This window comes from Gambusia affinis, linkage group LG22 (genome assembly GCF_019740435.1).
Source record: "Gambusia affinis linkage group LG22, SWU_Gaff_1.0, whole genome shotgun sequence".
In the NCBI taxonomy this organism is placed as follows: domain Eukaryota; kingdom Metazoa; phylum Chordata; class Actinopteri; order Cyprinodontiformes; family Poeciliidae; genus Gambusia; species Gambusia affinis.
Window position 1 is genome coordinate 1,110,360 of NC_057889.1, and position 23,836 is coordinate 1,134,195.

A 23,836-nucleotide genomic window follows, 5' to 3' on the forward strand; every position below is an offset into this window, starting at 1 on the left:
TCTGTTTTAACTGAGTGTTACTTAGAACTACAGATATGGTGTTCTGATAGTCCTATTTATTATCATTAGGTCAAAGGTTAATGCCATTGCACTGGCTTGCTGCGCAAGCCAGTGCCATAACCTGAGAGGAAAAGATAATATAGGCAGAGATTTTTGCACCTGACAGAGATATTGGGGCTTTTATTGGGAAATTTCCATTAAGCTTTATTTAAAAATTACACACTAATCCTTTGTGTAACAATGGTTTGTTAAAATCAGTTATAAAATGCCCAAAACACAAGTAGTTATAAAGGCCAGCTCCTTCCAGAGTGTCCTCCCATAAATCAGCTGCTCTGGCCCCATGTGTTCCGTTGCTATGGTAATGGATCAGCTGGTAACTGTCAGTGTGTGTGAGACAGAAAGAGGGGAAAAAAATTCTATCTTTGTGAGACACCCAGCCAATTAATATGGAAAAAGCACTCCGAACAAACCTTTGCCGTTCAGGAACCGTAATACATATTTGAAAACCGTTTGAAGCGTATGAGAGGGCTATTTGTCTTCTCCGATAGTACCGCAATTCATATTTTTACCTCATTCACAGTAATTGCAGTGATGAGACAAAAAATTGTGCAGAAACTTTTCAGAAATACATGGAAGTGAACCAGGGAGAGCGTCAGTTACCCTGTCCCATAATTTCACTCTGAAGCACCTTGACAGAAAACCGTAAATGCTAGAGAAATATCGAACACATTTTACCGGAGCAGGCATGCGTATCAATGTCATGACTGAGTTTGATATCGATAGAGCGATATTTGTGGGCGTGACGGCAATTTCAAAATTGTTTTGGGGTCAAAAATCTGCTTAAATTCTCACTCTAAAAAAGCGGCAGTTGGTGTCAGTTATGCTCTGCGTTTCGGCAGTTGGAAATTTTGCTCGTTTTTCGCTTTTTACTTCGGCATCGTAAGTCCGATTCCTTATAAAAATAATAGCACACCTCCCGGGCACGAGCCGCACGATTTGATACCACTTTTGTGGGTGGGCTCGCAGCGGTACGAGCCGCATTAATGTCCGCGGATGAAGAAGTTAAGAATAATAAAGAGGCGTTCTATTGGGTGTAGAACAATAGGTGCCTGCCATGCAATGCATGGAGGCAGTGACTGACTTGCTTCGCAAGTCAGTCACTGCTCTCCTTATGCATTGCTATGGGCAGGCCCCAACTAGTTAATCCCCTCTCTGTCTGAGAGCAGGAAGCAACACGATGATGTTGCACAACAACTTTATGGCTGGAGGAGGAGACGGCTGGAAAACCACAGCTGGAGAAGAACGGAAAATCTGAGTAACTGGACGGAACCACAGAGGAAGAAGAAGATCCAGTTGAATCCAGATGAATCCAGATTCAACCGGAGAAACAGAAAAAGGTTCAGAAAGAAAAAGTTGTGTTTGGATGCTGAGTGGCTGAAACAGAGCAGAGGAGTTCTTCTGTCTGACCCGACTCTCTGGTGGTTCTGCTGGGAAAAGCTTCAGCAGACCCGGTGGATCCGGATCCACTGGTTCTGGTTCTGGTCCAGACTTGAGGCAAGGTAATCCAGAGAAAAATGAGATTTTTTTCTGATCGGATTCATTCTGGTCTGGATTCCAACTTTCTAGTTTTTCTTTTGTTTTATTGCTGTGATGTTATTATCATGTAATAATGTTTAGAAATGTGTCAAGAAACCTGTCATGTGAGAGTGAGATCTGTCCAGGCTCATGCAGAAAAACAGATCATAAAGGCTTGAGAGACTGAAGCATCCTTGTATGTTGATTAATGATGATTACATAATGTGTTTCTCTGTATTTTATTATATTGTGACGATGAACCAAATAATCTATGATTGTTGGAATGCCTTGAATTGATAATTAAATAAGAAAAACTTGATTGATTAAAGGTGATTATATGTCTGCATATATTACAGAATCATAAGGAGAACTGTAAGGAGGACAGGGTGTGAGTTCAGAGAATCCACCTGACTTCTCAGAATCACCTGACTTCTCGACGTAATATCCAGACGGCCTGGAATTACTAATTATTTTGCAATTATGTCTAGACGACCTGGTCGCCTGCAAGTGAATAATTTCACAATCATCACCAGTCTGCAGGGTGGAGGCCTGGATTGATGGTTGGGGCCTGGTTGCTTCATCGAGTCAGGATGCAGACAGTGTTCTCTCTCTCTCTCCGTCTCTCGGTGCACACCCATAGAGCAGGAGAAAAGTATAAAACCTCGAAGACGAGGTCAGACGATGTTCTTCGTCCCGGGCGTCAAGACTCGACACAAGTGCAGCAAGAAGACCAGCAGAGGACCCTGGAACCGAGGGGAACAAGGAGTACTTCGCGCCGGAGCAAAAGGACGGGATCCATCGACCCACTGACTCGGTTCCTGATTGGATTTCAACACTCTGCATTCAACCCAACGATCTCTAAATTCATCGCAACGGACTTGGGGAACTGAACAAAGATCACTGAGGTGGTGAAGAACTGAGTGTTTGATATAACAACCAGTTCACTTTGTTTCAATCCCAAGGAGGATTCACTTTTCAAAGACTCTGACCAAGGACCACAAGAACTTCTGTTGCCAAGATCCAACTTCATCAACAGGTATGAGTTGAGTTGCACCCCAAAGTTTTATTTGATAGACAGATGACAGAGTAGGGAGGTTGTTAGGAAAGGGTTAAATTGATCTAAATTGTATTGATCTTATTTGAATGGTGTAATCATCAATAAATTGATCTGCTTGTCATTTTTCCTGCTAAAGCTTGTTTACTAAATATAAATACTTTAACATTCTGATGAAGTTTGTGGACATTGAAATCAATTGAGTCATTTGAATCACAGTTCTTCTATTTATAGTAAAACCAGTAAAACATGATTCCAGTAATGTGGTGGCTTCAGACTTTCCTTTGGTGAGTGTAAATAATGACCCTGGGACTTAAATCTAAGTCACTAAATATTATCTAGTCGGTTCCAAGTGCACTTTATTTTAGAAAGGGGGCTACCGTTAACAGAAGTGTTTATTGAAGCTACTCAGCTGATTGTTTCTTAACTGTAAAGGGTCATAAGTTCTGGATTGGAGGTAGTTAGAGATAGACGAGTCTCTTTCACCACCAGTTTAAACAGATTATCTCTTATAGATCTTGTTCAGGGTAAGATCCAGGTCTTAGAGATTTTCCGGACCTGTTAGACAGAGAACTGGTCAGTAGTCAGCCTGAGGAGTTGTGAGGGCGAGGCTGGCTATTGCATAATAACAAACAAATGTAACGTTTTAATTCGACCTGTTTGTGTTTCCCTCCTTTCCTCAGATTAAAAACCAGATTATCTAACAATCTCTAACAATTTGATATAATCTGTTTATTTTGATATAATCTGTTATTTTGATATAATCTTTTTATTTGATATAATCTGTTAATTTTGATATAATCTGTTAATTTGATATAATCTGTTAATTTGATATAATCTGTTAATTTGACATAATCTGTTGTGTTTTCCAGCAGCTCTTCATCTTCATCATCACTTCCTCCCAGTCTGACCCAGTAGAACCAGTCTGAGCTGATCCACATCAAACCAGTTTGTGGAAACAGGTTGTTGTGATTTCAGAGTCAGAGACCCAGAGGTCACAGCTTCCTCCATCCTGAAGGTCAAAGGTCAGAAGCTGAGCCAGAGGATCAGACTGTAAATATTTAATATTGATCAGATTTTATATCAAACTGCAGATCAATTTAATCTGATATAAACTTCAGCAGGAGGTTGTTTTAATGTCTGAGTGTTTCTGTGTCTTTAAGAGAGAGAAGAAGAACAGAGAAGGTCGTCACCATGGCAACTTCATCACAGAACACCAAAACATCTTCTCAGGCTTCCTCACCTGCATCAAAGGAAGTAAACATTAAGTATGAAGAATTATCTCTGGGTCTGTTGAACATTAACGGTCTGAGAAAGAAAACTCATGAAGTTAAACACATTATTGCTCGTGATAAACTCCATGTTGTTGCTCTGTGTGAAACTAAACTGAACAGCAAAGTTAAACACAGTGAGGTTTATATACCAGGATTCAGTATGTGGAGGAAAGACAGGAATGACAAGAGTAACAATACAGGAGGAGGAATCGCTCTGTACATTCAGGATCATATTAAAACCAGATTAAGACCCGACCTGATGACGGCTGAAGTTGATGAGGAGAATCCTGAAGCTGAGATCATTTGGGTTGAGTTAGATCTTCCTAAAGCCGGAGAAACAGACCAGGAAAACAGACGGGTTTTACTGGGATGTTGTTACAGACCAACAAAAGACAAAAAAAAATATTTAAAACACATCAAGAAGACAATAACTCTGTTGTCAGAGAAAGATAAAGATAAAGACATTTTCCTGATGGGCGACTTTAACATTGACTGGTTGTCAAACTCTGAGAAGAAAGAAGCTGATGATTTTATATCTAGTAAGGGTTGGACTCAGATCGTTAAAGTTGCTACCAGGTTGACTCTGGATTCAGAAACATGCATTGATCACATTTATACTAATGTAAAAGGTCTTCCAGAACCAAAACACATTCCTACAGACTGCAGTGACCATAACCTCATTACCGTGAAGATAGATGGAAAGATTCCTCAGAGTAAAGGAAATTTTAGACCAAACCAGGATGATAAAGAGAAATTTCAGAAAGATATGAAAAATAAGTCAGAGGAAGTCTATAGAAATGTTAAATCTCTGCAAGAGTTTACTGAGAGTTTTCTCCAAGTAGCAGATAAACATGCCCCATTAAAGAGCCAAAATATTCATTCTTTATTGAAGTTGAATGAGACGTTGGAAAATTTAGTATCTGACAGAGATAAATCAAAATATGAAATGATAAAAAACATCTATACCTCTATAAAGAAAAAAAAGAAACTTCAGGAAAAGATCGATAATTATATCAATGGAAAACCTGAGAATCAACCAGGAGGTGAAAATGATGCTACAGAGTCAGAAGAAACTTTCCCTTTTCATCTCCCTGAGGTTAAAGCCTCAGAGGAAGAAAATCAACAGCAAACTGATCAAACCAGCAGTGAACCTACAGATTCAGGATCTGTTCCTGTAGATCCTGTAGATAGACACAGGGAAGAAACGGGAATTGAAGTATTTCAAAAGACTAGATTTACAGAAGTGAAGAGTTGTTTGGAGTATATCTGTGGTCATGTGGTTATGTTCATAGATGAAACTGAAGCTGCAATGTGGGAACTTGCAGCTGGTTCTATCTCTGCTCCACTCCGTAAGATCCTGAATGGATTCATCAAGACTGGAGAGATTCCTAATGAGCTTAAAAAAATCAAATCATTCCCATTTTCAACAGACAATTATAATGATATTAGACAGAAAAGTGGTGTTGTCAGAGTTCACATCATATTAAGTTACATATTTGATCTCATCCTTTATGAGCAGGCAAAACCGTTCTTTATTGAGGATGAAAAATCTATAGCAACACTCCAAAAAAATCTGAAGCAACTAAAAACTGATCTGGGTGAAACAAACAGAGCGGTTGAAGCTGTGCTCCTGGATTTCACTTCTTACTTTGACAAAATCAGTCATGATCTGCTGATTACCAAACTGAAGGAATCTAATCTCTCAGAATCAGATTTTAAACTGATAAAAAGTTTTCTTTCCATCCATGAAGGTTCCTCTGGTTTGCCTGGAGGAAGCTGCCTCACTCAGCTCCTCCACATCATCATTATTAATGATCTAAAGAAAAACTTAGAACCATCTGCTGTTATCTGTAACAGTTACATGATGATCTATGGAAATAAGTCAGAGTTAAATGAAAAAATTAAGACTGTGAGAACATGGGCCGACAAGATCAACATTAAAATCAGACGAAAAGAATTCAAACCCTCTGATCTGTCAGCCATGTTTAAAATCCTTGACTCCATGATTCGTTGCCATGGAAACAAATCAAACTGGATCAGAGCTCCTGGGAACATAGTGAAGCAAAATGGTGACTGGGAATACGACAATGTCTCAAAAGAACTAGAGCTACACTTTGGTAAAGAATATATAGTTGTTGAGCCTGAGATCATAAATAATTCAGCGCAGGAATCCCAAACACGAAATAAGAAACGTCCTGCAGGCTCTGCTGGTGACGCCGATGACTCTGGACGTTCAATGAGGAGAGAAATATGAAAAGGATTTAAATTCTGGAGGTTTTATCAATACAGGCAACTCTAAAAACATGAAGGTGATCAAAGTTCAGATGAAAAATACTAAGAGAAGCTAAAGTCAAATGAATCTACAGCTCCAGATAAAACTCCCAGAAATATTTAAAAATTAAAAAAGGATTTTTTTTCCTGCTGACAGAGAAACTGAATCACAAACGAATCAAATGACAGAAAAAACTAAACTTTGTATGATTTATTGTTTGCTTCTTATTTTAAAGATTCTTCTTATTTTTATCTTTCTTTTATTTAGCACAAAGATTAGAAAACATTTTTATGAGGAAGAAACACTGTTGTTTTATAAATCACAAATATTAATGAATATCAATGAAAATGTGAGTAAAATAATGTTAAATCTCTGATTTTATTATATTTACAGCAGATATAAGTTCATGTTTCTGAATGAACTGATTCTATATAAAATGTATTTTTTATTATTTTGAATCTATAATCATGTGTAAAAGAAATTATTATGCTTCATAATCTCAGTTTATCTTTTGTTTTACATTTTAAATCAATTATATAATGACATATTTTTCTTTATGTTTTTGTTTATTCTATATTTTATTACAATATTAATTATCTTTTGATGAGTTCAACATGAATTTTTCTGTTTTTCTTTGTAAAACTTTGTTGTGTTCATGAAGTTCTGATCTCCACCACCAGGTGTCACTGTGGGACACAGAATGAACGTTCAGCTGAGAAGCTCAATAAAAGGTTAAAGGTCACTCTGATTCTGCCTGGTTTTTCTGTCTTGTAACTCCACAGAGTCCTGCTCTGATTGGCTGATTGTTGACCTGCTGAATCCGACTGAACCGGATCAGAACCGGATCAGAACCGGATCAGAACCTGGTCATGATTTTACAAAGATCTGAATTAATCTACATGATTATTAAACAGAATGATTGATAACTAAAGTTACATTTCCAGCAGCAAGCAGCCCACACCAACACTCAGTTTGACACAGTTCCAGACTTTGACTAGGCCAGTGGAAAACCTAGAAACTTTGCAACACAAATTTCTGCATGAATCATGTAAATCAGATGCAGTTCAGGTGAAACAGGAAGAAACGTGAGTTCAGTCATCGAGTCTCAGATACATTCAGTTGTTCAGAGTTTAGTTTTCATTTCTTCCATTTCATTTTCAAACAGAAAAGTAGCAGCAAACAATTTGTTCTTGGTTATTTATACACATGTTCTCTGTCCTACTGATTGCTTGTTTTCTTGTTTTTGAACATCTGTTTGAAATAAATAAATCAAATTAATTTGATAACATTGTGGTGATTGAACGTCACATCCTTCCTGAAATAGAGAAAAACTCAGAAACGGAGCAAATCCATCAAACCAACAGCAGAACTACAGATGTAGAATCTGTCTCTGAATGTTTTCAGGTTCAGCAGAAATAAAACCAGATGAACAGATGAATCATCACTCAACTGATGCCTGATGAGCTGAAAAACATCAAAACTTTCCCATTTTCAGGAAGCCAACAGAACGGAGCTGATAATGTCCACGTCATGTTAGGCTTCATCTATCACATCATTATTTCACTGCGGATCACAAACTTCTATCAATAAGATGATTCTTTAGTAACTTCTGAAGATTCCAGCTGTTCCAGCTGTTTCACACTCATGATGTGTTCACTGACAAACCGAGAGCTTCTGCTCTCATGTTCAGTTTTCTCTTATTAAAGGTTTTTTGTTTCGCAGCACAAAGTTTCATGCGGTTTGCCTGCAGGATTCTTCTCATTCAGTTCTCTTCATCTTTCTCTTTTTAAATGAGATAAAACAACCTTCAGCTGCTTTGTCTGAAAATACTTTAATGATTTATGATGAAGGATCAGAAACTGATTTAGATCCCTGATAGAAAAGGCTGAAAAGATTTAAATGGTTTAAATTAAACAATATTAACTATAACTAAGTACAGCACAGCTGAAAATCTGAAAATGTAATTAATATCTTTGGTTATTAAAAATGTATAAGAATGTTGAAGATTTTGTTTGATTTATCACCTTTGTATTTGTTTATGTATTGTTTTAAATCAAACTGATGCTGGATGAACTGGTCACCATAAAAACCAGAAAAATGTTTTTTCTATGTTTATATTGTATTAAATCTTTCACAATGATCAGTGGTGAAATCTTCTTTACCAGAAACAACAGATGAAATGAACTGATGAGAAAAAATGATTGAATGATTGTAGATCTGATCATTAATTCTCACATTTATAAAACAAACATGTTCATCAGAATCAACTGTTTACAATATTAGTGATCGAGACAAAACTTCATTCTAGAATAATTTAGTATTTTATTGCTTCTGGTTCTTGCTAACAATCAACACAGAGAACCAAGAGGACGGAGCCAAATATGGAAATAATTCAAAATTCATTCAAATCTCAAACAAATTGATCAGCAGCTGAAGAGAAGCTGCTTTGTTTCAAAAACCAGGAAGTTTTGCTGAATAGAAACCAGATTTACATGGTGCTGAAGTTTCCGCTGCTCCAGGGCGCCCCCTGCTGGTGAAGAGTGAAATAAATCAGATTCTGAACTGAAACTGAAGAAAAAGAAGAAAAACTGGAAGGATTTTAGTTTTTGCAGAATTTCTTCTTTCTGTGCTTTTTACCAATCAGATATACAAGCAGCACAATATTTATCATTATCATTATGAAATGTAACAGGAATATTTTTTAATTTAGTATCAGATTCACAACAGGAAAATGTTCCTGTTGCTGTGATAAAAGTTAATATTAATGTTTCTGCTGAATTCATCTTTTCTTTCTGCTCCGTTTTAAAAACAAACCAGAAAATCTGAGTTTAAAAATGAGACACAAAGAGTCAAAGACAGAAATCAACCTGCAGCTCATGATGAACTTCAACAGATCATTTCCAATGTCTGGAAGTTTTTAAAATTGATGGTTTCTTCTCTTCTGTGATTCATTTTCTAAATGTTTTAGTGAAACCTAGAGACCCGACCATCAACCAAACGTCTGTAATCGTTGCACGAGTTACAAAATACCAAAACCCAGTTTGGAGAATAAAACAGGGTTAGAAAATGATGAAATATAATATTTATTTTTACTTTATTTTCTTTTCCATCATGCTCCAGTAATTTGCTCTATGAATAAATTTACCTCGTCTGTTTTAATGAGTTTATTTCAAAGGAACAAAACTTTTGATATTTGCATTGTAAACATTTGATATTCAATCCAATTCTTTTGTTTTTAACCGATATATATTCTTCATCTTATAATTTATTTATTTATTTTTAAAATTATTATTATTTATTTAGTTTTTTCTTTCTCTTTTCTTCTTCATTTGTAATTTATTTGTATACTTGTTTAACTTAATATTATGTACGCTTAAATATATATTCATTCATTTACTTAGTATCAGTGTTATTATTTTTTCTTCATTTCTTTTCCTGCCTCCTTTTGAATGTGTGTGAATGTGTGTGAATGTGTGTGAATGTCGTGTTGCTAGAAACTGCTACAGGAACTGGATCCCAGCAGGCTGTTTGTCTTGTGTTTGGACCTGGACGGGATGGGTTTGGGTTCTGGGAGAAATCAGCTTGAACTTCTTTTTCTCTCAATTTATAACTACTGTGTTTTCATTGTACTAATGATTGATTTGTGTCAAGTTGTGAAATGCAATAAAGAAAGTTGGAAAATAAAAAAACAACATTTGCTGCAGTCAAACAGGTGAAGTTCAGGTGAAACCCAGAGGAGGAGTTTACCAGAACCAGAACCAGAACCAGAACCAGAACCAGAACCAGAATCAGAACCAAACATGGAGAAACAAGATTCAATTTCTATTCACTACAAACTTCAATAAAACTGTAAAGATGCAGAAATACTGATTTCTTTAAATCAGGTTTAAATCCACCCTTAGAGTTTCCTCTGATTATCATCAACTGGAACATTTTTATTCTAGTCAGGATCATAACTGAGTCATGGAAATGTTCACTTTATGTTTTTATCATAAAATACCTTTGAACTTTGTTGCTGCTGAATTATGATGCAGAAATAAACTTTCCTGGCCCTTTAAGAGGAAATAAACCATCTCAGGTACGTCAGCTGTGAACTTTGCAACACAAATTTCTGCCTGAATCATGGAAATCAGATGCAGTTCAGGTGAAACAGAAGATGAATTCAGTCAACATTCAATGACTGGATCCAACAGATCATCCTTCAGTCTCACTGAAACATTCAGACAGGTGAGTGAATAAACATTTAACATGAATTAAAATAATAAGGATCATTTAAAATCAGCAGAAGTTCTCCAGTCTGATTTAATTAACCAGCAGGAGCTGATTAAATGTTTTGAGTTTAGATATGATGAGATATTTTTTAATGAAACTGAATGTAGATGTTTCAGGCTGAACATGAATTAAAATTATCTGGAAAAATATTATAGAAAACAAGAACAAGAGGAAAACTTCATCCTGTTGAGGAAACTTCAGGAAATGACAAAATATAAACAAGATCTTAGAAATGAATTAAACTGAAACTTTATTTTATGGAAATATAGAAACTCAGGTGATTATTTCTGATCATAATTAATGAGTTTCTGCTGAACAGCCAATAGATTTGAAATCAGAGTTTTTCTTGTTTTTTAAATATTTCATTGACAGACTGATGAACATCTGGAAGTCATTTTAAATCATTTTTACACACAGAGTGGTGCAGCTTTACTGAAACTCCTTCACTGCTTCACAGGAACAATTCATCCATTCATTCATCAGAAACAGGAAGTAGGTGGATGAATGTGGCAGCATGAATGTTTTAACAGCTGCTGTGTTGAAAACTGATTTATTTACAAGGATAAATGTTGAACTAAAGGTGCAGAAAATGATTAGTGATGATTTTTATAAGATAAACTATTAACCATTTCAACAATGTCAACTCTGAAGATCTCACATCCATATTTGTTACTAAACTCATCATCTCTTATAATTTTAGTTTTTTATTTGTTCCAGAAAGTAAAAGATGCATTTTGTCTGGTCCAACAATCAGTTGAACCAGACATGATGGTTCAACTGATTGTTGAACCATCATGTTTTTCAGGTTTTCAGACCTTTTCTCAAAGGTCTGAAAACGTCTGACCTGCTGAATCAGTTCAGTGATCTGAAATTAATGAATTAATGAATTCAGTGATCTGAACTGATTCAGTTCAGCGATCTGAACTGATTCAGTTCAGCGATCTGAACTGATTCAGTTCAGCGGTCTGAACTGAATCAGTTCAGCGATCTGAACTGATTCAGTTCAGCGATCTGAACTGATTCAGTTCAGCGGTCTGAACTGATTCAGTTCTGCGATCTGAACTGATTCAGTTCTGCGATCTGAACTGATTCAGTTCTGCGATCTGAACTGATTCAGTTCTGCGATCTGAACTGATTCAGTTCTGCGATCTGAACTGATTCAGTTCAGCGATCTGAACTGATTCAGTTCAGCGATCTGAACTGATTCAGTTCAGCGATCTGAACTGATTCAGTTCAGCGATCTGAACTGATTCAGTTCTGCGATCTGAACTGATTCAGTTCAGCGATCTGAACTGATTCAGCTCAGTGATCTGAACTGATTCAGTTCTGCGATCTGAACTGATTCAGTTCAGCGATCTGAACTGATTCAGTTCAGTGATCTGAACTGATTCAGTTCAGAGCGCTGAACTGAATCAGTTCAGTGATCTGAACTGATTCAGTTCTGCGATATCTGAACTGATTCAGTTCTGCGATCTGAACTGATTCAGTTCAGCGATCTGAACTGATTCAGTTCAGCGATCTGAACTGATTCAGTTCAGCGATCTGAACTGATTCAGTTCAGCGATCTGAACTGATTCAGTTCAGCGGTCTGAACTGATTCAGTTCTGCGATCTGAACTGATTCAGTTCTGCGATCTGAACTGATTCAGTTCTGCGATCTGAACTGATTCTGCGATCTGAACTGATTCAGTTCAGCGATCTGAACTGATTCAGTTCAGCGGTCTGAACTGATTCAGTTCTGCGATCTGAACTGATTCAGTTCTGCGATCTGAACTGATTCAGTTCTGCGATCTGAACTGATTCAGTTCTGCGATCTGAACTGATTCAGTTCTGCGATCTGAACTGATTCAGTTCAGCGATCTGAACTGATTCAGTTCAGCGATCTGAACTGATTCAGTTCAGCGATCTGAACTGATTCAGTTCAGCGATCTGAACTGATTCAGTTCTGCGATCTGAACTGATTCAGTTCAGCGATCTGAACTGATTCAGCTCAGTGATCTGAACTGATTCAGTTCTGCGATCTGAACTGATTCAGTTCAGCGATCTGAACTGATTCAGTTCAGTGATCTGAACTGAATCAGTTCAGAGATCTGAACTGAATCAGTTCTGAGATCTGTTCTGATTGTTCTGCGATATCTGAACTGATTCAGTTCTGCGATCTGAACTGATTCAGTTCAGCGATCTGAACTGATTCAGTTCAGCGATCTGAACTGATTCAGTTCAGCGATCTGAACTGATTCAGTTCAGCGATCTGAACTGATTCAGTTCAGCGGTCTGAACTGATTCAGTTCTGCGATCTGAACTGATTCAGTTCTGCGATCTGAACTGATTCAGTTCTGCGATCTGAACTGATTCAGTTCTGCGATCTGAACTGATTCAGTTCTGCGATCTGAACTGATTCAGTTCAGCGATCTGAACTGATTCAGTTCAGCGATCTGAACTGATTCAGTTCAGCGATCTGAACTGATTCAGTTCAGCGATCTGAACTGATTCAGTTCTGCGATCTGAACTGATTCAGTTCAGCGATCTGAACTGATTCAGCTCAGCGATCTGAACTGATTCAGTTCTGCGATCTGAACTGATTCAGTTCAGCGATCTGAACTGATTCAGTTCAGTGATCTGAACTGAATCAGTTCAGTGACCTGAACTGAATCAGTTCAGTGATCTGAACTGATTCAGTTCTGCGATATCTGAACTGATTCAGTTCTGCGATCTGAACTGATTCAGTTCTGCGATCTGAACTGATTCAGTTCAGCGATCTGAACTGATTCAGTTCAGCGATCTGAACTGATTCAGTTCAGCGATCTGAACTGATTCAGTTCAGCGATCTGAACTGATTCAGTTCTGCGATCTGAACTGATTCAGTTCAGCGATCTGAACTGATTCAGCTCAGCGATCTGAACTGATTCAGTTCTGCGATCTGAACTGATTCAGTTCAGCGATCTGAACTGATTCAGTTCTGCGATATCTGAACTGATTCAGTTCTGCGATCTGAACTGATTCAGTTCAGCGATCTGAACTGATTCAGCTCAGCGATCTGAACTGATTCAGTTCTGCGATCTGAACTGATTCAGTTCAGCGATCTGAACTGATTCAGTTCTGCGATATCTGAACTGATTCAGTTCTGCGATCTGAACTGATTCAGTTCTGCGATCTGAACTGATTCAGTTCAGCGATCTGAACTGATTCAGTTCAGTGATCTGCTGCTGAGAGTCAGAGAAACAGAAAAACTCCAGAAAATAACCTGTCAATAACCTTTCTACCTTATTTTGTAGCTTTAAAACATCAAACATAATTTAGATGAATTTTTCTAGAGTCATCAGAAGATCAATAATTAGAAAAGTCTCTGAGCTTCATATAAAAACACTTTAGGAAGATATTTATATCTGTTCAGGTCAATGTTAATAAACCATCTAAACATTTTGTTGGTTTCCATCATTTTATCTTCCTTAAATTATAATCATGATGTTTCACTTTATGTTTGGATCCTGAAGTTTCAGTTTTTGAACCTGAGACATAAAAACATTTACAGTCTGACTGTAGATTTACCTTCCCGTCGTCATGGAAACGTTTCAATCTGTTCACAGGTCTCTGATTGGCTGAAAACATCCTGAAAACAGGAAGGAAATAACATCAGTTTCATCTCAGCAGAGAAACTCAACAACTCTTCAGGTTTGATGAGGAAAAACTTTACAGAGTTTCTGTTGGTTTGTGAAGAATAGAGAAACTGATTTGATGTTTCTGGTTAATATTTGGAGCCTTTTATTGCATGTGACCTTTTTGTGTTTTACTCTAAAGGGAGGAGGAAGTCTACAGTCATCGCCATGGCAACTTCATCACAGCCAGTCAACTCTGCACATGAAAAGTTATCTGTTGCTCTGTTGAACATTAACGGTCTGAGAAACAAGATGGATGAAATTCAAAACATAATTAAATGTTATAAACTTCATGTTGTTGGTCTGTGTGAAACTAAACTCGATGACTCAGTTGAACCCAGCAGAGTTTATATTCCAGGGTTCAGGATGTGGAGGAGAGACAGAGACAGTAGTGGAGGAGGAGTTGCTCTTTATGTTCAGGATCATATTAAAACCAGATTAAGACCCGATCTGATGAAGGCTGAAGCTGATGAGGAGAATCCTGAAGCTGAGATCATTTGGGTTGAGATGAAGCTTCCTGACAGTCGACCAGTTTTACTGGGAAGTTGTTACAGACCTACAGATAATCTAAAACATTTGGTTCAAATCTATGACACAATGGATCTGGTGTTAAAGGAGAAGGAGGAGAAAGACATTCTGCTGATGGGAGATTTTAACACTGACTGGTATTCAGATCCTGAGAAGAATGTTGCTGAATATGTTTCATCTAAATGGGGATTAAATCAGATTGTTCAGGATAAAACCAGGATTACCCAGAAATCCTCATCATGCATCGACTTGATTTATACAAATATACCAGTGCATTCTGGTAGAAAAGCAGAATCCACTGCAACAGGCTGCAGTGACCATAACCTTGTTACTGTAAAACTCAGCAGAAATGTTCCTCAGAAGATCATAAGCTTTAGGTTTAAACAGATTGATGGTACATTTTGGAAAGTTATAGATGAGACTCAGTGGACTGAAGTCTACAATGAATCTGATCCTGCAGAAGCTCTGAAGAAATTCACTGATATTTTTCTCTCAGTAGCAAATAGACATTTAAAGAATCAAGATATTTATGATTTACTGAAGTTGGATGATAAAATAGAGAGATTAATAACTGAAAGAGATGATTCAAAACATCTCACACAGGAGGAATTAAAAAAGAAACATGCTAAGAAGTCATCAGGATCAGACTCATCAAAAGCTGATGACTCAGCTAAAGGCAAAGGAGTGAAATGTTTTCAATGTAAACCAAAGTTAAACCTAAAACTAAAATCTGAATGTAAAAATTGTAAGGGTCTTACACAATATTGTAAAATCAGAAACAAAGAAGAGAGGAATCGTTTCATGCAGCATCGGGAAAAAGCTGTTAATTTTAGTAAAATACTGAAGATATGTAAACAGTATTTTGGAGAAAGTTTGCCTTCTCATGTGATCAACATAACTCAGCAGGGAGATGTAACCTCAGACTTATATTATCTCAGAGAAGAAAAGATATTTGGTAATTTTCTAGTTGAGACAATGACTGACGAGGCAGATAAATTAGTTTTTTGTCCCAATCAAATATTAAATGAATGGTTGGAGTCTCTCCTTAGTACTGATCTGAAAGACGCTGATATCCATAAAATAGATGCTGAACTCCTGAACGGTTCATCTGGTTCCATCTCTGGTCCGATCCGCCACATCCTGAACCGCTGCCTGGAGAACGATCTGTTTCCTTCTGAACTCAAACAGTTTGAGTTAATCCCGTTTTCAACCCAAAAACTGACCAAGTTCAGGGAGAACATAGATCTTCTTCACAGTGTCCATGTTATGATAGGTTATATCTTTGACATCATTCTCTATAAACAGGCAGAAAAATACTTTATTGATCGGAAACTGATAGCTTCAGAGTCTATTGATGATCAAATCAAGAACCTAAAAACTGATTGGCTCAAAGCAACAAAGTCAGGAGAAACAGTTTCAGTTTTGTTCCTGGACTTCAGTTCTTCATTTGACTCCATCAGTCACAAAGATCTGATAACAAAACTGGAAACATCTGGTTTCTCAGATTCGGCTCTTAAACTGATAAAAAGTTTTCTTTCCTACCATGAAGGTTCCTGCGGTTTGCCCAGAGGAAGCTTCTTCGCTCGACTCCTCTTCACCGTCTTTATTAATGAATTAAAGAAAGATTTAAGATCATCCTCTGTAGTTATCTGCCAAAATCACATGATTGTTTACATAAAAGACCGTAAGATGTCAAAGAAATCTAAGAAACAATCTGTGGAGGAATGGGCCAAACGTTATATGATACATATGAACATATCAACAGATTTTACAATAACCAGACACACAGAAATAACTTCTTATTTTGAACTCCTTCAGTTTTTGTTGAACTGTAATCAGTTTAATGTTCAGGTATTGAGAAAAGTTATGGAACGTTATACTGACTCTGGACAGGAAAAGTTTAAAAAAACCTTTGAAGTATTTCAGAAAGAGTTTGGTAGTAAGAAATGTTGTAAAGTCTCTGATGGTGACATAAATGCAGCTCTAATCTCAGTGGTGCTGCTGTAGTTTGAGTTAATGATAAAATTCATTTGTGAAGCAGAACATTTAAAACAACAAAGGTTGACCAAAGTGCTTCACATTTTATCTAGAGATAATTATAGATAAATAATAATAATTAAAACTCAACACAGACAAGTTAAAAAACCTAAAATCTTCAGGTTTTCATCTCGTCCTGTAGAAATAATATTTCTGATCATCTGATCACATATTTAGATTTTCAGAAACATTTTTGTGCTGCAGTAAAGTTTGATCATCTCTACATGTAAGTTAATATTTCTGAACCTCCAGGAGAAACAGCCTGACTGTAATAACGTCAAAACTTTATGATTTTATTCTTTAATTTACTTATAAATGTGCAGAAAATAAATCCTGAATGTTTCTTTAATGATGGATCTAATAATGTCTTCATGTTTCTGAGCTGCTGAGGATGAATAAAAATCCACTGAATGCATTTTATTTTCTATTATTATTATAATCATTTTAATATAATTTTAAATGTCTTGATATTTTTTGTTTTCTGTTTTATCAAGCCAGTCAGAGAAATTAATTATTTGAAATGTTCAGGTTATTTTAACGTCATTTCATTTATTTTTTGCAGAGAATAATATTTTGTAATTTCTAATGGAATCATATTTTGATGTTTAATATTTCCCAGAGAAACCAGACAAGCAGATCATCTGTCCTGCTCCTGATTTAATCATCAATTCAAATGTTTAGGAACATTTTTAATGATCACCGACTGTATTAAATGTAAGGAAATGTGTTTTTTAAATCATAATTTGGTTTTAATGTTTCATAAAGTCGTTAATGTGACTGCTGTATGTGAATCATCCTCTTGTGTCTCATGTTTTATTTTCCAGATTTCATTAGAATCAGTTCAGTTTCATACAGAATTATGTCAGAATTAAAACCAAACGTTGATCTGAGTTTTAATCCGATCCTCCGTCTGATCAGACTTTGTTCATCTCTAATTTAGTTTCAATGTTCAGAAACCTTCAGGAACCGGTTTGGGTCAGAAGTTTCCCCAGAGAAAAACAAAGATCCAGAGTCTCATCCTGATCTTTTCCTTTTATTTTCTCATAAAACCAATAAGTTTGTGACGGATTTAACCAGGAAAGAGATATTAATATTTCTCAAGTAACAGTAGAAATATCTCAACATGTTTTACTGAAGTAAAAGTAAAAAAGTATTTGGTACAAAGTACTAAGTTATTGATCAAATGATCAATAATTTAATATTCATAAATTGCATCATCAGATGGACCAAATGGAAAGTTAAGTGGAAATTTCAGTATTTTTTAAGGAGCAAAATGACAATAATTCATAAAAGTAATTAAAAAATAATAAAATCATATAAAATTATAAAATTTTCCCAAATCAGTTTCTTTAGATGAAAAACTTATGAAACTTTAATAAAAACTGCAGGTGTTTAGTGGAAATACTCCTAAAAGTAAACTTTTCCAAAGAAGTTACTCCAGTAACTGTAACTCGTTACTTCCTCTCTCTGTCTGAAGCAACACGATGATGTTGCACAACAACTTTACGGCTGGAAAACCACAGCTGGAGAAGAACGGAAAATCTGAGTAACTGGGCGGAACCACAGAGGAAGAAGAAGATCCAGATTAATCCAGATTAATCCAGATTAATCCAGATTCAACCGGAGAAACAGAAAAAGGTCCAGAAAGAAAAAGTTGTGTTTGGATGCTGAGTGGCTGAAACAGAGCAGAGGAGTTCTTCTGTCTGACCCGACTCTCTGGTGGTTCTGCTGGGAAAAGCTTCAGCAGACCCGGTGGATCCGGATCCACTGGTTCTGGTTCTGGTCCAGACTTGAGGTAAGGTAATCCAGAGAAAAATGAGATTTTTTTCTGCTTGGATTCATTCTGGTCTGGATTCCAACTTTCTAGTTTTTCTTTTGTTTTATTGGACGGGATGTTATTAGTTATTATTACATGATAATAAAACTTTATTATTTATTATTATCATGTAATAATGTTTAGAAATGTGTCAAGAAACCTGTCATGTGAGAGTGAGATCTGTCCAGGCTCATGCAGAAAAACAGATCATAAAGGCTTGAGAGACTGAAGCATCCTTGTATGTTGATTAATGATGATTACATAATGTGTTTCTCTGTATTTTATTATATTGTGACGATGAATCAAATAATCTATGATTGTTGGAATGCCTTGAATTGATAATTAAATAAGAAAAACTTGATTGATTAAAGGTGATTATATGTCTGCATATATTACAGAATCATAAGGAGAACTGTAAGGAGGACAGGGTGTGAGTTCAGAGAATCCACCTGACTTCTCAGAATCACCTGACTTCTCGACGTAATATCCAGACGGCCTGGAATTACTAATTATTTTGCAATTATGTCTAGACGACCTGGTCGCCTGCAAGTGAATAATTTCACAATCATCACCAGTCTGCAGGGTGGAGGCCTGGATTGATGGTTGGGGCCTGGTTGCTTCATCGAGTCAGGATGCAGACAGTGTTCTCTCTCCGTCTCTCGGTGCACACCCATAGAGCAGGAGAAAAGTATAAAACCTCGAAGACGAGGTCAGACGATGTTCTTCATCCCGGGCACCAAGACTCGACACAAGTGCAGCAAGAAGACCAGCAGAGGACCCTGGAACCGAGGGGAACAAGGAGTACTTCGCGCCGGAGCAAAAGGACGGGATCCATCGACCCACTGACTCGGTTCCTGATTGGATTTCAACACTCTGCATTCAACCCAACGATCTCTAAATTCATCGCAACGGACTTGGGGAACTGAACAAAGATCACTGAGGTGGTGAAGAACTGAGTGTTTGATATAACAACCAGTTCACTTTGTTTCAATTCCAAGGAGGATTCACTTTTCAAAGACTCTGACCAAGGACCACAAGAACTTCTGTTGCCAAGATCCAACTTCATCAACAGGTATGAGTTGAGTTGCACCCCAAAGTTTTATTTGATAGACAGATGACAGAGTAGGGAGGTTGTTAGGAAAGGGTTAAATTGATCTAAATTGTATTGATCTTATTTGAATGGTGTAATCATCAATGAATTGATCTGCTTGTCATTTTCCCTGCTAAAGCTTGTTTACTAAATATAAATACTTTAACATTCTGATGAAGTTTCTGGACATTGAAATTAATTGAGTCATTTGAATCCCAGTTCTTCTAATTAAGGTAAAACCAGTAAAACATGATTCCAGTAATGTGGTGGCTTCAGACTTTCCTTTGGTGAGTGTAAATAATGACCCTGGGACTTAAATCTAAGTCACTAAATATTATCTAGTCGGTTCCAAGTGCACTTTATTTTAGAAAGGGGGCTACCGTTAACAGAAGTGTTTATTGAAGCTACTCAGCTGATTGTTTCTTAACTGAAAAGGGTCATAAGTTCTGTATAGGAGGTAGTTAGAGATAGACGAGTCTCTTTCACCACCGGTTTAAACAGATTATCTCTTATAGATCTTGTTCAGGGTAAGATCCGGGTCTTAGAGATTTTCCGGACCTGTTGGACAGAGAACTGGTCAGTAGTCAGTCCTGAGGAGTTGTGAGGGCGAGGCTGGTTATTGCATAATAACAAACAAATGTAACGTTTTACTTTGACCTGTTTGTGTTTCCCTCCTTTGCTCAGATTAAAAACCAGATTATCTAACAATCTTCAGTTCTTCACATCAGCAGATTAACAAATAAATAATAAGTTTATCTTCAAATTTAAACTAATCCAATCATAACCAACACGATTCACACAGATGTGTTTAATTTAACAGAGTTACAGGATTCATTTGGCATGAAGTAACTGCAGCCTAAATGACTTTTACAGAGAGAGACGAGAAAAACAAAAAGTTTCTCTAAACAAAGGAGGAAAAGAGAGAAGAAGACGTTTATTAAGAAACACGAGGCAGCAGGTCAGACTGGGATCATCATCAGAAACTGAACCAAACTGACCAGGTGAGGAATCGATCAATCAATCAATCAATCAATCAATCAATCAATCAATCAATCAATCAATCAATCAATCAATCAATCAATCAATCAATCAATCAATCAATCAATCAATCAATCAATCAATCAATCAATCAATCAATCAATCAATCAATCAATCAATCAATCAATCAATCAATCAATCAATCAATCAATCAATCAATCAATCAATCAATCAATCAATCAATCAATCAATCAATCAATCAATCAATCAATCAATCAATCAATCAATCAATCAATCAATCAATCAATCAATCAATCAATCAATCAATCAATCAATCAATCAATCAATCAATCAATCAATCAATCAATCAATCAATCAATCAATCAATCAATCAATCTATCTATCTATCTATCTATCTATCTATCTATCTATCTATCTATCTATCTATCTATCTATAAATTTATTTCTCATGTTATTCAGTTTTATTGATATTAAACTTAAATTCTTTCTTATTTTAAAAACTTCCATTAATGTTTATGATAAACTTTTAACTGTAAGGAAAATAATTATTTTTTTTGTTGGTAGAAACATTAATGACCTTTAACCTTTTTTAACATTATTGATCTTTTCAAATTACATTTCAATTATTTTGCTTTTTATTTCTACTTGAGTTATATTAATATAATTTATTATTACTGTAACTTCAATGGAGAACAAACATGTTTTAATTAAAACAGAATAAAATCTAATTTTTTATTATTTTATTCTTAAGATACTAGAATTGATATTTTCTGTCTGACATAATTTAAATATTAATCAAATGTTCTGATCAGTTATTCAGGACTGGAGTCGATTTTAACAATAAATATTTTACTGTAAGTTAAATAAAAATAAAGTTTCTCTTCCTCTCCTCTAATTTTAATGTTGGATGTTTGATATAATCTGTTAATTTGATATAATCTGTTAATTTGATGTAATCTGTTAATTTGATATAATCTGTTAATTTTGATATAATCTGTTAATTTGATATAATCTGTTTATTTGATATAATCTGTTAATTTGATATAATCTGTTAATTTGATATAATCTGTTAATTTGATATAATCTGTTAATTTTGATATAATCTGTTAATTTGATATAATCTGTTTATTTGATATAATCTGTTAATTTGATATAATCTGTTAATTTGATATAATCTGTTAATTTGATATAATCTGTTAATTTGATATAATCTGTTAATTTGATGTAATCTGTTAATTTGATATAATCTGTTAATTTTGATATAATCTGTTAATTTGATATAATCTGTTTATTTGATATAATCTGTTAATTTGATATAATCTGTTAGTTTGATATAATCTGTTAATTTGATATAATCTGTTAATTTGATATAATCTGTTAATTTGATATAATCTGTTGTGTTTTCCAGCAGCTCTTCATCTTCATCATCACTTCCTCCCAGTCTGACCCAGTAGAACCAGTCTGAGCTGATCCACATCAAACCAGTTTGAGGAAACAGATTGTTGTGATTTCAGAGACAGAGACCCAGAGGTCACAGCTTCCTCCATCCTGGAGGTCAAAGGTCAGAAGCTGAGCTGGAGGATCAGACTGTAAATATTTAATATTGATCAGATTTTATATCAAACTGCAGATCAATTTAATCTGATATAAACTTCAGCAGGAGGTTGTTTTAATGTCTGAGTGTTTCTGTGTCTTTAAGGAGCAACAGAGAGAAGAAGGACAGAGAAGGTCGTCACCATGGCAACTTCATCACAGAAAACCAAAAGATCATCTCAGGCTTCCTCACCTGCATCTCAGGATCAATTATCTGTTGCTCTGTTGAACATTAACGGTCTGAGAGACAAAACTCATGAAGTTAAACACATTATTGCTCGTGATAAACTCCATGTTGTGGGTCTGTGTGAAACTAAACTCGATGACTCAGTTAAAGACAGCAGAGTTTATATTCCAGGGTTCAGGATGTGGAGGAAAGACAGAGACAGTAGTGGAGGAGGAATCGCTCTTTATGTTCAGGATCATATTAAAACTAAACCAAGATCAGATCTGATGAAGGTTGAAGCTGAGATCATTTGGGTTGAGATGAAGCTTCCTGACAGTCAACCAGTTTTACTGGGAAGTTGTTACAGACGTCCAAGTAATCGACAACATTTGGATCAAATCTATGACACAATGGATCTGGTGTTAAAGGAGAAGAAGGAGAAAGACATTCTGCTGATGGGAGATTTTAACACTGACTGGTATTCAGATCCTGAGAAGAATGTTGCTGAATATGTTTCATCTAAATGGGGATTAAATCAGATTGTTCAGGATAAAACCAGGATTACCCAGAATTCCTCATCATGCATCGACCTGATTTATACAAATATACCAGAGGATTCTGGTAGAAAAGCAAAATCCACTGCAACAGGCTGCAGTGACCATAACCTTGTTACTGTAAAACTCAGCAGAAATGTTCCTCAGAAGATCATAAGCATTAGGTTTAAACAGATTGATGATACATTTCGGAAAGTTATAAATGAGACTCAGTGGACTGAAGTCTATAACAAATCTGATCCTGCAGAAGCTCTGAAGAAATTCACTGATATTTTTCTCTCAGTAGCAAATAGACATTTAAAGAATCAAGATATTTATGGTTTACTGAAGTTGGAGGATAAAATGGAGAGATTAATACATAAAAGAGATAATTCAAAACATCTCACACAGGAGGAATTAAAAAAGAAACATGCCTTAGCTGACAAGGATTCACGTAAAGGCTACGGAGTGAAATGTTTTGAATGTAAACCAAAGTCAAAGCAAACACCAAAACGTGAATGTAAAAATTGTAAGGGTCTTACACAATATTGTGAAATCAAAAAAAGAGAAGAGAGGAAGCATTTCATGCAGCAACGGAAAAAAGCTGTTAATTTTAGTAAAATACTGAAGATATGTAAACAGTATTTTGGAGAAAGTTTGCCTTCTCATGTGATCAACATAACTCAGCAGGGAGATGTAACCTCAGACTTATATTATCTCAGAGAAGAAAAGATATCTGGTGATTTTCTAGTTGAGACAATGACTGACGAGGCAGATAAATTAGTTTTTTGTCCCAATCAAATATTAAATGAATGGTTGGAGTCTCTCCTTAGTACTGATCTGAAAGACGCTGATATCCATAAAATAGATGCTGAACTCCTGAACGGTTCATCTGGTTCCATCTCTGGTCCGATCCGCCACATCCTGAACTGCTGCCTGAAGAACGATCTGTTTCCTTCTGAACTCAAACAG

The 23,836-nt window shown here is 36.0% G+C and overlaps 2 protein-coding genes across 5 annotated transcripts; both read left to right on the forward strand.

The window, feature by feature from the left end:
* Window positions 1–1,119: 1,119 nt before the first annotated feature.
* LOC122825626 lies at window positions 1,120–22,317 on the forward strand. 4 transcript variants are annotated; one of them, XM_044107103.1, is made up of 4 exons: window positions 1,120–1,559; window positions 1,932–2,611; window positions 3,502–3,682; window positions 3,793–6,917. In XM_044107103.1, the coding sequence occupies exon 4, from the start codon at window positions 3,824–3,826 to the stop codon at window positions 6,155–6,157; it is 2,334 nt and encodes a 777-aa protein (XP_043963038.1). In that variant the 5' UTR covers window positions 1,120–1,559; window positions 1,932–2,611; window positions 3,502–3,682; window positions 3,793–3,823; the 3' UTR covers window positions 6,158–6,917. The 4 variants fall into 4 exon arrangements, 3 of the variants coding, with proteins under 3 accessions (XP_043963038.1, XP_043963039.1, XP_043963037.1); XM_044107104.1 differs by having other exon boundaries at window positions 3,502–3,654; XR_006369685.1 differs by lacking the exon at window positions 3,793–6,917 and adding an exon at window positions 22,272–22,317 and having other exon boundaries at window positions 1,120–2,611.
* On the forward strand, window positions 10,367–17,109 carry LOC122825625. The gene is made up of 3 exons (XM_044107101.1): window positions 10,367–10,402; window positions 14,034–14,118; window positions 14,245–17,109. Exon 3 carries the CDS (start codon window positions 14,271–14,273, stop codon window positions 16,635–16,637), a length of 2,367 nt encoding a protein of 788 aa, XP_043963036.1. The 5' UTR covers window positions 10,367–10,402; window positions 14,034–14,118; window positions 14,245–14,270; the 3' UTR covers window positions 16,638–17,109.
* Window positions 22,318–23,836: the final 1,519 nt, after the last annotated feature.